Consider the following 12,587-nt stretch of genomic DNA (forward strand, 5'->3'; position numbering starts at 1 on the left):
GTATGTATATATACAATGGAATATTATTCAGCCATGAAAAGGAAATCCTACCTTTTGCAGCAATATGGATGAACCTTGAGGACATTACGCTAAGTAAAGTCAGAGAAAGAAAAATGCTATGTGATATCACTTACCATGTTTCCCCGAAAATAAGACCTAACCAGAAAATAAGCCCTAGCATGATTTTTCAGGATGACATCCCCTGAACATAAGTCCTAATGTGTCTTTTGGAGCTAAAATTAATATAAGACCCAGTCTTATATTAAGACAGTGTATGAAGAATTTTTAAAAAAACAAACTCATAGGAACAGGGAGTAGATTGGTGGTTGCTACAGGCTGGGGATGAAGGAATGGGTGATGGTAAATAAAGGGTACAAACTTTCAGTTTTGAAATGAATCAGTTCTGGGGATCTAATGTACAGCATGGTGACTTTTGTTAACCATACTATATTTTATACTTGAAAGTGCTAAGAGAGTAGATCTTAAATGTTTTCACTACAAAAAAACAACACAGTAACTATATGAGGTGATCAATGTGTTAACTAATCTTATTATGGGAATAATTTTGCAATATATACATGTATCAAATTACCACATTGTACACCGTAAACTTACACAAAATTATGTCAATTATACCTCAATAAAGTTGGAAAAAATAAAACACAAAGTAATCTGGCCAAAAAAGGTCACTGACTGCGTGAGTAACAGATGACTCGGAGGCACAGACGTCAGAGGTGGAGGAGGACAGGGACTTGCAGAGTCTGGTCCTGTTCCAGTTCAGTTTCAGTGCTGCCATCAGTGAAAGAGAGGAAATGGCCTGTTTGGACAACACTATGGGGTTGAACTAGTGCTCAAACAGGCAGAAGAAAGTTCCCAGGAGGACAGGCCTGACCAGGATGCTCTGCTTTGCTGCCCTGAAGACTGGCTAGATCCCAGAGCCTACCTGGCCAGCCTCTGCCCCAGGGGACACTCAGAGACACCCACACCCCTGGCCCTGGTTTAGGGTGGTTCTCCAGATCAGAGATGTCCCACAGGCAGAGGAAAAGCCCTAAGGCCCATCTACCCTGGACTGGAAATCCCCTTGAGGTGGGTACAGCTATGAACACAATTTCATAGAGGAAAAAAGTGCAGTTTAAGAGTCTACTATCTTGCCCAAAGCCTCTCAACTAAATGACACCAAGCTGGGATATAAATTCCTGTTGCCATTTTTTCAGTCACTACATTACATTGCCTCCCTAACTTAAGTCTCCAAGTCTCAATCCCCTTTTCTGTCAAACCAGAACTGTCAATGGTTCCTGGCTGTTACTGAGGAAATGCAACGGCATCATGTACTTCGGAGCCTGGCACACAGTCAGCATGCAGGACCTGAGGGATGCTCAGCAAGTGTTGGTGCTTCTTCACTAGTCTCATATTTCCATTTCAGGCACTCAGCTCTCACCCAAGGGTGACACGCATTTTAAGGGACTTTCTTCAACGATTCTGATTAAATCCCGGAATAAACTACTCATGCATATGATAAAATGATCTGTGGTCTTGGAAAAGTTACTCCACTCTCTGGTCCTGTTCTGTCACTGTTCATGTTTACCTGGGAGAGTAACGGGAGGATTGAAGCACAGGAGGAAGCAGGGAGACAGCCCAGTGCCTACCGTGTGACAGACACACGTGTGGCTGCTGCTCTCCTCTACCTTCCTTCAATCCCAGTGGCCACGGCAAGGTGGGAGGAACTCTATCCTGATTTAACTAAAATAAGAGAATTAGGAGGATTACTTTCCACAGCAACTAAAAATGAGAGACTGTTGAAAGAACTTGGGATGCTTAGTCCAGATAACACAGGTTTTATATGAATATAATTAACTGAATGCTGGCATCTATTTGAAACCAGAGCTTCTTGAGAAATCAAGAGAGGCCCAAGCCACTTCCATTTAATGAAGTTTCTGGTATATTAATTAAAAAGAGAAACACACATCTTTTTTAAAAGGAAAAATATTGGGCTGGCCCCAGTGGCTGAGGTGTTGGAGCGCTGTGTTCCTAGAGCCGAGGTTGCTGGTTCAATTCCCACATGGGCCAGTGAGTTGCGCCCTCTACAACTAAGAATGTGAACAACAGCTCTCCCTGGAGCTGGGCTGCGGTGAGCAGCTGGAGGGCCTCGTGAGCTGGCGTGAGGTGGCATGGGCTGCCACGGGCTGCCAAGCGCTGCTGTGTGCTGCAGTGGGCTACCGTGTGCTGCCGTGAGCAGCCAGTAGCCCACAAAAGCTGCTGTGAGCGGCCCACTGAGGACTGGCAACTGATTGCCTCAGACTGGGGGTGGGGGTGAGGTGGGAGGTGGTGGTGCAGCCCAAGGCTCTTAATACCAGTATGGGCCAGGGAACTGTGTCCTACACAACTGGACTGAGAAACAATGGCTTGAACTGGAGGGGAAGGGAGAGGCAGAAGAAGGGGGGAAAAAAAGGAAAAATATTTAGTAGTTAAAAAATACTAAAGCAGGGTTACAAATACAATTAACTGTTGAACAGCGTCGGCCCAGCCCACCACAGCCCAGTTGAAAATCCAGGTATAATTCAAGTTGGCTCTTTGAATACTCAGATTCCTGACCTCACATTTAAAATACAATTGATACTTGAACAAGGTGGGTTTGAATTGCACTGGTCCATTTACACGAAGATTTTAAAAATCCTTAAGTGTTACATTTAAGGAATATTAACACAAAAAAAACTGAACCTAATATAATCGCACTAGTCAGAGTAATTACTAGATTTATGTATTTTTTTAAAAATCTTAATTTATAGTGCACTACAGGCAGTGTTGACAGGTAATGGGACACAAACTATTTTCAATCCTGTCAAGCCACCTACTTAAAGACACTGTCAACATTGGGGTCTGAATGTGATGTCTCTGTCTTTCACCACAGTCCTGTCGTGAGGGAGACTGGACATTCAACAAGCCACAGAGATCAGAATGGGGCCCTGGAGTGGACACGTGGAGAAGCCTGGTTTCTCCTTGGCTGTGCACCCGCGACCTCCTACCTCCTAACCTCCAGCACACAGCCCGACCCTGATGTTGGAGCGGGGTGGAAAGTAGCTTGTGATTTACTAGTTTAGCTCGAGTGCAGGACATCTATGCGGCTCGAGCAACGATATTTAACTTTTGGGGGTTCAGGGAACCCTCTGAAAATCTGATAAAAACTCCGGACCTTCTCCCCAGATGAATTATATCTCCCCAGTCACTCACCCACGCACAGTTTTTTTCCCCCAAGAGGCCCCCAGGAGTCCATGGACTCCAGGGCGAAACCCCTGTCCGGAGGACGGCTCTCGCGCTCTCTAGGGTCGCTCTCTGTTCTGAATTCTGCCCCAGGCCCCGCCTGGCACGTGGGAGCCCTGCCTCGGGTGTAAACTGGCTGTGGGCGGTGCCCAGCCCTTGGCCATAGACGCGCTCCATTCTCCACTGGTCCCGGGACTCTAGCTGCGCGGCCACAGCGGACCGCGGACCAGGAGGCTGCGCAGCCCGGCCCCCGACCCCACCTGCGGACTCCGAGGGCAGAGGGGAAGCCGCAGCAGGGCCCCGCCCCGGCCGGCGTGGCCAGCTAGGCGAACCCACCGCTCTAGGGGCTCAGAGCCGATGCTGCGTCGCCTCCAGTCCCGCTCCTCGAGTGTTGGCGGAGCCCCGACTCGCGGACCGCGCAGCGCCACCACCCGAGCCATGAAGATGCACTTCTGTATTCCGGTGTCCCAGCAGCAGCCGGACGCGCTGGGGGGACGCTACACGGTGCGCCTGGGGCCGGGGTCCGACTGGGCAGGGAGGAGGCGGTGACATGGTGGGGGCTCAGCAGATCGCTGGGCTAATCCGGGATGGGACGTCTCTGTGTTTGCAGCTGTACTCCGTGTACCTGGACGGGTTCCTATTCTGCAGGGTGCGCTACAGCCAGCTGCATCGTTGGAACGAACAGGTGAGCTGGTTCGAGGCAAGTACTAGCCGGTTCACCTGAGGCAAGTGAGGAAAAGTACGCCCAGTGGGGTCTAAGCGCGCGACTATGGCAAGATACTGGGTCTTTTGAGGGTTTCAGGCTCCTTCCTAATCTGCGATACAGGGTTGTGGTAAGGATTAATTGTGAGTTGTTTGGCGGACAACTCAGTGAATACATGTTGTTTCTCCTAATCATCTACAGCTAGGAGATCAGGGAACAGAGCACAGGTGATTCTCCCAACCAACCGTTTCAGCCCAACGATCCCCACCAGCTCCCCCTAGCAGGGTGCTGGGCCATGGTGGGCTCCAATTCAGTGCTACCTGTTCCCCAGGACGATGTCCCCATTCAAAATGAGCAAACCAAGTCTAGACCAAGGCATAGTCTTAGAAATCGTGTACGTGGTATTTAATCTCCTTCCTCCGAGAGTTCTTAAGCTTACCCCCCTTTAAAAAGGTGTGTATTTTTCTTTTCAAACCACTGCATTCGTAGGCTTCAAGTACTGGCAGGCTTGGAAACCTATTGTTATTATAACAATAATATCAAGACAGGAGGCCATTTCCCGCTGTAGTTTCTCACTCTGATGTCCTGATAGCGGTTTCTCTGGGATGAAGACTGATTTATTAGCGTGCTCTAATGGGTTTTATTATCCTAGTAAAGAAGTATTGCAAGTCTTCAAAATGGGGGTTAGAGGAGTAAAGTTTGGAAATAAACTTCACCCTCTCCCCCACCCCCCCATGCACAGATTTTTCTTTTTATTTATTTATTGTTTAGATTTTGTATCCTGATGATAAAGAGAGGAGAGAGAGAGAGAAAAGGAAAGAAAAGAAAAGAAAAGAAAAAAGAAAAGAAAGGAATGTGGGGACAGAGCCAGGAGTGCAGTTTCCAGGCTCTCTGCCTCCCGTGGAAAGGTGCTCACTAGGGTAGTAAATGGCCATCAACTGTGATTGGATGGCCATCAGCTGTGGCTAGTTGGCCGTCAGCTGTAACCAGTGAGCCATTGGCCACTAATATAACTGCCGTGGCTATGCTAGCAAAAAATGGGGGCTAGCAAGAAGATGGTGGCTGAGCTAACAAGAGCGAATTGCAGTTAGCACGCGGATTGCAGCTAGCAAGTGAGGTTGGTTGCCAGAGAGAAGTAGATGGGCAGGTTGCAGATAGTGTGGCTCCTCCTTCCTGTGTCTCCAACTCAGCCGCCAGCGAGACTAGAGTGGTATGACTCCCATTTATGGCTCTGTGGGTGTTCCCTTTTGGCCTCACCATATCCTGAGTTCTTATATTGGGAAGCGGGACCAGAGACCCCGCATGACACCCTGCATGATAGGGAGGGAGTGAGGAAGGAACCTTGCCTAGGCAATAGCTATTAACATTTTGGGGAGAATCATTTCAGACAATTTCTGGGATTCTAGTAAGTAGACACACTATGTTTTCTTTAAACATCTGTTGATGGACCACTCAGTTTCATTTTTTCTATGAAAAACCTCACTGCAGTGAGCCCTCTTGCTCATACATACAAAAAGCCAGCTGTACTGTAGTTGTGTATTTGTGTGGTGTCTTTGAATTGCCAGCACATGGTACAGTGCCTGTGCACCAGTAGGTGCTCAGCAATGATTGTCAGATGACTGGATGAGGAAAGGCATGGGTTCAGACTGCTGAAAGATGAGAAGCTACTTGTGACCAAAACGTGTTAGGAATGTTGGGAAGACTGCAGTGGCAGGCAGATGGGGATCTCAAAGGAAGAGAAAGGAAAGGTGTTTTAGGCATTTGGATGAGGAAGTTGAGGTATCATCTCCCACCCTTATCTGCTTTCCTGCAACGTGAGGTAGGATTGGGGAGGTAGCCCTCTCAAGGTGAAAAGCAGGAGGTAACAGAGAAAAGCAGGAGGACGGTGGAATTGGCTAACCGTTTCCTGGCTGGTCACCTCACCTCTTTTATGACCTTCAATTTTCTCATCAGAAATAATAAGCAAATAGGTGGTTATGGATGTCAATGTCACAGAGTACTTGTGAGGATTAGGGACCAGTTTTGCATATAGCCTGGCACATAATATATGCTCAGTAAACACTGACTGACCGAAAGGCTTGAAGAATTCCTGAATCTGGCCCATGTTAACCAACAGACTCAGGAGAGTGCTTGTTTTCAGAAAAACTTGGACCTATCAAATCCTAGCAGGTGCAGAAGCAGAGACATAAACTGAGTTAACTTTTGATCTTCTGTTTTGGAAGTCATGAACAAGAAGCTGTTTGTGATTCACTGCAGTGGACTCTTAAATATTGAATTGCCACAACCCAGTGCCTTCTGTAGGGTATACAATAGGTGCTAATGAATGCTTCATATTTGTCCCAGGTTTCTCAAGATCCTAAAGTGGAGATTTCTTTATCTGGTTCCCAACTACCTTACACCTTGCAATTATAATTGTTTTGCTTTTCTGTAGGAAAAATTCCCATTTTAAAGAAACTAGTTAGATCTTAGGTGGCTATTGGTATTTATTATTAATTTAAAACAAAAACTAACAATTAAGCAGTTACTGTGTGCTAAGGTTGGTGCCAAGAGCTTTATATGTAATAGCATGTTTAATTTTTACAACAGTTCTATAAGCTAGGATTATAGTTAGTCCCATTTAACAGATGAGGAAACTGAGGCAGAACTTGCCCAAAGTCATACTGCTCGTAAGGGTTGGAACCAGGATTTGATCTCCAGAACCTATTCTGACCCATTATGTTTTGTGGTTTCTTACCAAAGTTGACAAAATAAATTGTATCAGTACAACAATTGAGTCAAATGATTGAGTTCAAACTTTTAGGTTGGTGCAAAAGTAGTAATGGCGGCTTTTGTAATTATTTTTAATCTTTAAAACCGCAATTATTTTTGTACCAACCTAATATTCTTTTGCTTTATTTTGGAATAACATAAAATGTCCTAATTTCAGGTGTTTAGAGTGATGCAGTAAATGTATACAATTACCACCACCATAATCAAGATAGGGAACAGTTCCCACATTCTAAAAGATCCCTTGTTTCCTTTGCCCTTGATCCCCTCACTCTCGCCCCAAGCAACGAAGATCTGCTTTCTGTCATCAGAGTTCCAGGCACAGGACTTAATTCCAGCTGCCCAGCAAGCGCCTGTACTGCAATCGTCATCACTCCCGTTTTATAGACAGAGTCTGAGTAAGGTTGCCAGATACAGCAAATAAAAATACAGGACCCCCAGTGAATTTCAGATAAACAACTAACTTTTTTTTTTTTTTTTAAGTATAACTACATCCCGAGCAATATTTGGGACATACTTCACTGGAAATCCTGTATTTTATCTAGCAACCATAAGTCTGAGGCAAACACTGGGTGACCTCTCCCAGCCACTTTTCATCTGGATTTTATTCTTCCTATTCCGTAGAAGATGTGAAATGACTCAGAATTCTAAATCTGATTTACACTATAAAAAAGGAAACAATACAAAGGCTCTATTTGTGTGTGTGTGTGTGTGTGTTGAGTATGTAAGTGTATTTCCAATTGATTTTCTGAGAATTTCTGCATCCTGATAGAATAGAAATTTCATCTTATAGAATTAACTGACTTACTCATTTACTAAAGAAAAATTTACTAAGTTCCTATTAGATGCCATGCCCTGTGTTAAATCAGGGGAAGACTATGAATTGAGCACATGTGAGTTTTGGCTTTAAGATCTGGATTCTATTTCATGTGTCATATATTGTTTTATATTGCTTGTGTATTAGAACTCTAAGATTGAGGAGGAGCCCCTGGCCTAGGTGAGATAGTCCCTGCTCCTTCTCAGCCAAGCTATGTGGAAACTAGCTCATGCATGTAAGACCAAACCTGGGTGCAGGTGGTTATGTTTCCAAGAGGTCAGTTGTCTGAAGTCATTGCCTGCAGTCCTGTCCCCTGGTGAGGCTCCCTCCAGGTCTGGCGGCTTGCCCCCACTGCTGCTGAATGCTGCCCATCTCTCCACCACGTGAACTGCCTGACCTGACTTCTTTCTGTGCCTTTAGATGAATAAAACCAGTTTGATTTATGTCCCTGCCCTAACCTGCACCATCTCCCTCAAATGGATCGAAAGAAATCTGTGAAGGTAACATTTAACTGGCCATCTGTGTAAGTGATACTGGACTCTATGAAGAGATGCTTTCCTCTTTGCAAATGTCCTGCTAGCATCAGACATGGCAGTGGGGATCCTTCACTGGGAGAGGAGGGTTGTGTGAGACCATGTGCAGTGGTCCAGGCTTTCTTCCTGCCCAGGGCAGACCCAGCTTGGCTCCTTTCCCTCTTTCACCTGATCTTCCCTCTTCCCCAGTCAAACTCGCTGTTGTATCAGGCTGCCCTATTCATTGCCTCTGCCTGGCTCATGTCCCCCTCCTGGAAAGACTCCAGCTTTCTGGCCAACTGGTCAGGGACCAGCCCTTTCTCCAGGCCCCCCTCAAGCCTCACCTCATCTGGGAAGTCCCGCTTGATGGCATGAGATGCCTTTCTCTGATTCCTGTGCAGGACCTTGCCATGTTTCTGTTTTTTGTTTGTATATTTTGTCTGCCCTGATTACTTAGTTGCAAAAACCAAATATTAAATAAAGGAATGAAGGCTGTAGGCATGCCTACCCAGCATTTTAAAGAATCCTGCTTTAGTACACATTCAACAGACATTTGGTAAAAGAGGAGGAGGAGGAGGGATGGGGGAGGAAAATGAGGGGGAGAAGAAGGAAAAAGTAGTGAAGAAACTGTGTCCAAGTTCTGCCACTCATCAGCTTGTAGGACCTTGGTCTAAGGCATTTCCCTCCCTAAGCTTTAGGTTACGCTTCTTGTTAAGTCATCTTGTCAAGGTTGTCAAGGTGACAGGATGTTGTCAGGTACCCTCATTGTCAAGGTGGGAGGATGGCGATGTGAATGGCGGTGATGATCATCTGCCTCAGGGTTGTTTTGAGGAACAAATGGGATGATGTATAAGCTGCAGGCTAATGTTCTTTGGTACCAGCTGCCACAGCCCAGATTGCTTTGAGTTATGGCTCTTTATCTGGAGAATGTGGGATTTTGATTACAAGGGGCCTTAAAGAGGTGGGATGAGTGAGTCAACATTAGAGAAAGAGACTGTAGAAAGGCTGTTCGTTGTGTCTGTAATTCCATTTGTCTCCGATCAGCCTGTGAGTGCGTAGCCCAGAAGGAGGTAATATTTTCAATTGACCGGTAAAGCCTTCTTCATGTTAAAATGCAGAATTGCATGATGGAAAAATCACAGGAGATTGTGCTGGGATTAAAAAATTATATTATCTGAACATGGTCTTTCCAAAAAAAAAAAAAAAAAAAGACCAAACAAACTGAAACACCTCACAACAAAGGGACAGAAGTGTGTTATCCTTTTGGTCTCTTGAAACAATTTTTTGAAAGAGTGGGCTGCACTGTAATACCAGAAAATTCTCAGCATGCTCCTGGCTTTAATACCTAAACTATGTGCTGTCTGAGCCTAGTAGAAAAAGCTGTATTTTGATAGAGTTGAAGAACTTGTGAGTTGATGAGTGACTTTTGGCAGACTTGACTGCAGTTTACTGTATGTTTATCTTCCCCCTTCCACCAATATTAGAGAAGGGAGGGGAAAGATTGTTTGAGAAGTGAGCTCAGGTTGTAAAACCTGCTGGGAGAGTTTTTGCTCTGTGATGCGTATTAGAACCTTAATCCTTGTTGACTTTCCCCCCTGCAGACCTTGGCCTTAGGGAAGGGGCTTCTGAAAGCTGCTCTCCTACAGATGGATAACCCAGGCAGCCCTGCTGGTTCAAGTCTTCTGTGATTCAACCCAATTTGGGAGCATCTGTGACATTTATGAACATGTGCCAACGAAGACAATTGCCTTTTAAAGATCACTTAATCAAAAAAGAATTGCATGCGAAGAAGACAGGACTTTGCTTTTATTTAATGGAATTAGCAGAGATGGGGTACAGAAATTCCAGGATATTTGAGCAGACCTGCCGGGGATGATGCTCCATCCTAGTTGCCTTTGGAAAGTCTCTGGCATGATGGGAAAATATCCTTGAATTTAAAAGAAACAGAATTGTTGTTATTTTATACTTCTAGATTTAGAAGAAAGTTTGCAAACTTAAATGGCTACAGGGGTCAGGCAGATAATTTAAATGAAAGGTGTGGATCAGGTGAGAGGCAATGGGGAGTGGTGGGAACTGCTTAGGTCTCTAAAGGCGATGGTTGCCTGAGAGAATGGGAACCCAGTTATTCCAGACCTTCTGATTTTTCAAGAGAAGCCAGAATATCAGTTCTTTTTACATAAACTTTAATTTTGTAGACCAGTTTTAGAGTTACACAAAAATTGCAGAGATAATACAGAGTTCCACCCAATTTTCCCTATTGTTTTCCATTAATATGGTACATTTATTACAGTTAATGAACCAGTATTGATACAATATTATTAAGTATAGTCCATAATTTATTTAGACTTTACCTAATGTCCTTAGTGTTCACCTAATGTCCTATTCCTGTTCCAGGAGCCCATCTAGAATACCACATTACATTTAGTTGTCATATCTCCGTAGGCTCCTCTTGGCTGTGATAGTTTCTTAGACTTTCCTTGTTTTTAATGACTGATTGTCTTGAGGAGTACTGGTCATACATTTTGTGGAATGTCCCTCTCTTGGAATCTCATGTTTTCACATGACCAGACTGGGGTGATGTGTTTTGGGAAGGGAGACGACAAAGGTCAAATGCCATTCTAATCACATCATATCAAGGGCACCTGCTAGCAACATGACTTATTACTGTTGATGTTGACCTCGATCACCTTACTGAGGCAGTGTTTGTCAGGTTTCTGTAACTCTTCTTCCTCCCCTTCCACAGTATACTCTTTGGAAGGAAGTCACTATGCACAGCCCATACTTAAAGAGTGAGAAGTTATACTCTATCTCCTTGCGGGATGAGTGTCTACATAAATTATTTGGGATTCTTCTGTACAGGAGATTTGTCTATTTGCTCCTGTTTATTTATTTGTTCAGTAATTTATATCTGTATGGACTCCTGGATATTTATACTTTGGGTTATACTTCAATACTACTTCATTTTGTTGCTCAAATTATTCTAGCTTTGGCCTGTGGGAGCACTTTCAGTTTGCTCCTATGTCTCTTTCATGTACCCCTATTGTTGATTTTTTTTGTTTTTGTTGCTGTTGTTGTTTTGAGCACTTCCTTGTTTTCTGGTGCTACAAAGTGCTCCAGACTTATCTTGCATCTTTACGGCCTCATTCCTAGATTCAGCCATTTCTCCATGGAGCCCTGGAAGCTTTTATTGGAGAACAGTATTAGAAACCAAGATCTGGGCGCTAGGTGTGTTCGTTGCTGCACTGTTGTTGCCTCCAGTTCCTCTCAGCTGACAATATGGTAAATGTTTAAATTAAAAAAATATTACAGTGAAAGACACTTTGCCATTAATCCTCCTCAAAATACTTCCTCTTGCTTTGAACATACTTATCCCATCATTCTTGCCACTTTCTGAAGCAGTTCTGGAAGTCCTCTTTCATGAGTGTCTTTAGTTGTGCTGTCGTGGTTGCCCCAATGTCCTGAATCATTTTGACTTTGGGGAAGAGCCAGAAGTCACATGGTGCCAGATCTGGTGAATAAGGTGGATGAGGACACACTGTAATGTTTTTATTTGACAGAAATTGCCATATACCAGAAGCGATGTGTGACATGGAGTGTTATCATGATGGAGGATGATTTATGGCACACTTTAAAACACATTTTCTCTCAAATGTAGCTCGCACCTGACTGACTGCACTGAACAAGTTGAAACTTGTCACACACTGTTACTAAGGTTCAACATGCCGCTTCCCATATCGAAGATCCCTGCCTTTCCATTGGATGGCACTAGGTAGCAGCATTCACTGTATATTTTGAGCACAGTGGAAAGGCTCTGTGTCACACATCACTTCTGGTACAGCAGTTTCTGTCAAATAAAAACATTACGGTGTGTCCTCATCCGACTTATTCACCAGATATGGCACCATGGAACTTCTGGCTCTTCCCCAAAGTCAAAATGACCATAAAAGGTAAACATTTTGAATTGATTCAGGACATCAAGGCAGCCATGACAGCACAACTAAAGACAATCATGAAAGAGGACTTCCAGAACTGCTTCAGAAAGTGGCAAGAATGGTGGGATAAGTGTGTTCAAAGTGAGGGGAAGTATTTTGAGGAGGATTAATGGCAATGTGTCTTTTACTGTAATAATTTTTTTTTAATTTAAACATTCACGGTAGATTTTTTTTTTTTAAAAAAAAAAAGATGTTACTGGGGAAGGGGAACAGGAATTTGTTGGGGAACAGTGTGTATTTCCAGGACTTTATTGGGGAATAGTATGTGTTTTTCCCAGGACCCTTCAGCTCTAAGTCAAGTTGTTGTCCTTTCAGTCTTAGTTGTGGAGGGTGTAGCTCAGCTCCAAGTCCAGTTGCCCTTGTTCAATCTTAGTTGCAGGGGGCATAGCCCACCATCCCTTGCAGGGGTCGAACTGGCAACTTTGTGGTTGAGAGCATATGCTCCAACCAACTGAGCCATCCAGTCACCCAGGAGCTCACTGGCAGCTCAGCAGCAGCTTGTTGTCTTCACTCTAGTTGCCAAGAGCGCAGCCCGCTGA

The 12,587-nt window shown here is 44.4% G+C and overlaps 1 protein-coding gene across 3 annotated transcripts in view; it reads left to right on the forward strand.

The window, feature by feature from the left end:
- The first annotated feature begins 3,437 nt into the window (after window positions 1–3,437).
- The window catches only part of SNX31 (sorting nexin 31), a 77,730-nt gene continuing 68,580 nt past the window's right edge, over window positions 3,438–12,587 (forward strand). For all 3 annotated transcript variants that reach the window (XM_019716373.3, XM_019716374.3, XM_074316486.2), the window contains exons 1-2: window positions 3,438–3,762; window positions 3,869–3,943. In XM_019716373.3, coding sequence (XP_019571932.3) covers window positions 3,616–3,762; window positions 3,869–3,943 — 222 coding nt within the window. In that variant the 5' untranslated portion in view covers window positions 3,438–3,615. The remainder of the gene's footprint in view (window positions 3,763–3,868; window positions 3,944–12,587) is intronic.

This window comes from Rhinolophus sinicus, chromosome 6 (genome assembly GCF_057876585.1).
Source record: "Rhinolophus sinicus isolate RSI-liver-muscle chromosome 6, RSI-T2T, whole genome shotgun sequence".
Lineage (NCBI taxonomy): Eukaryota > Metazoa > Chordata > Mammalia > Chiroptera > Rhinolophidae > Rhinolophus > Rhinolophus sinicus.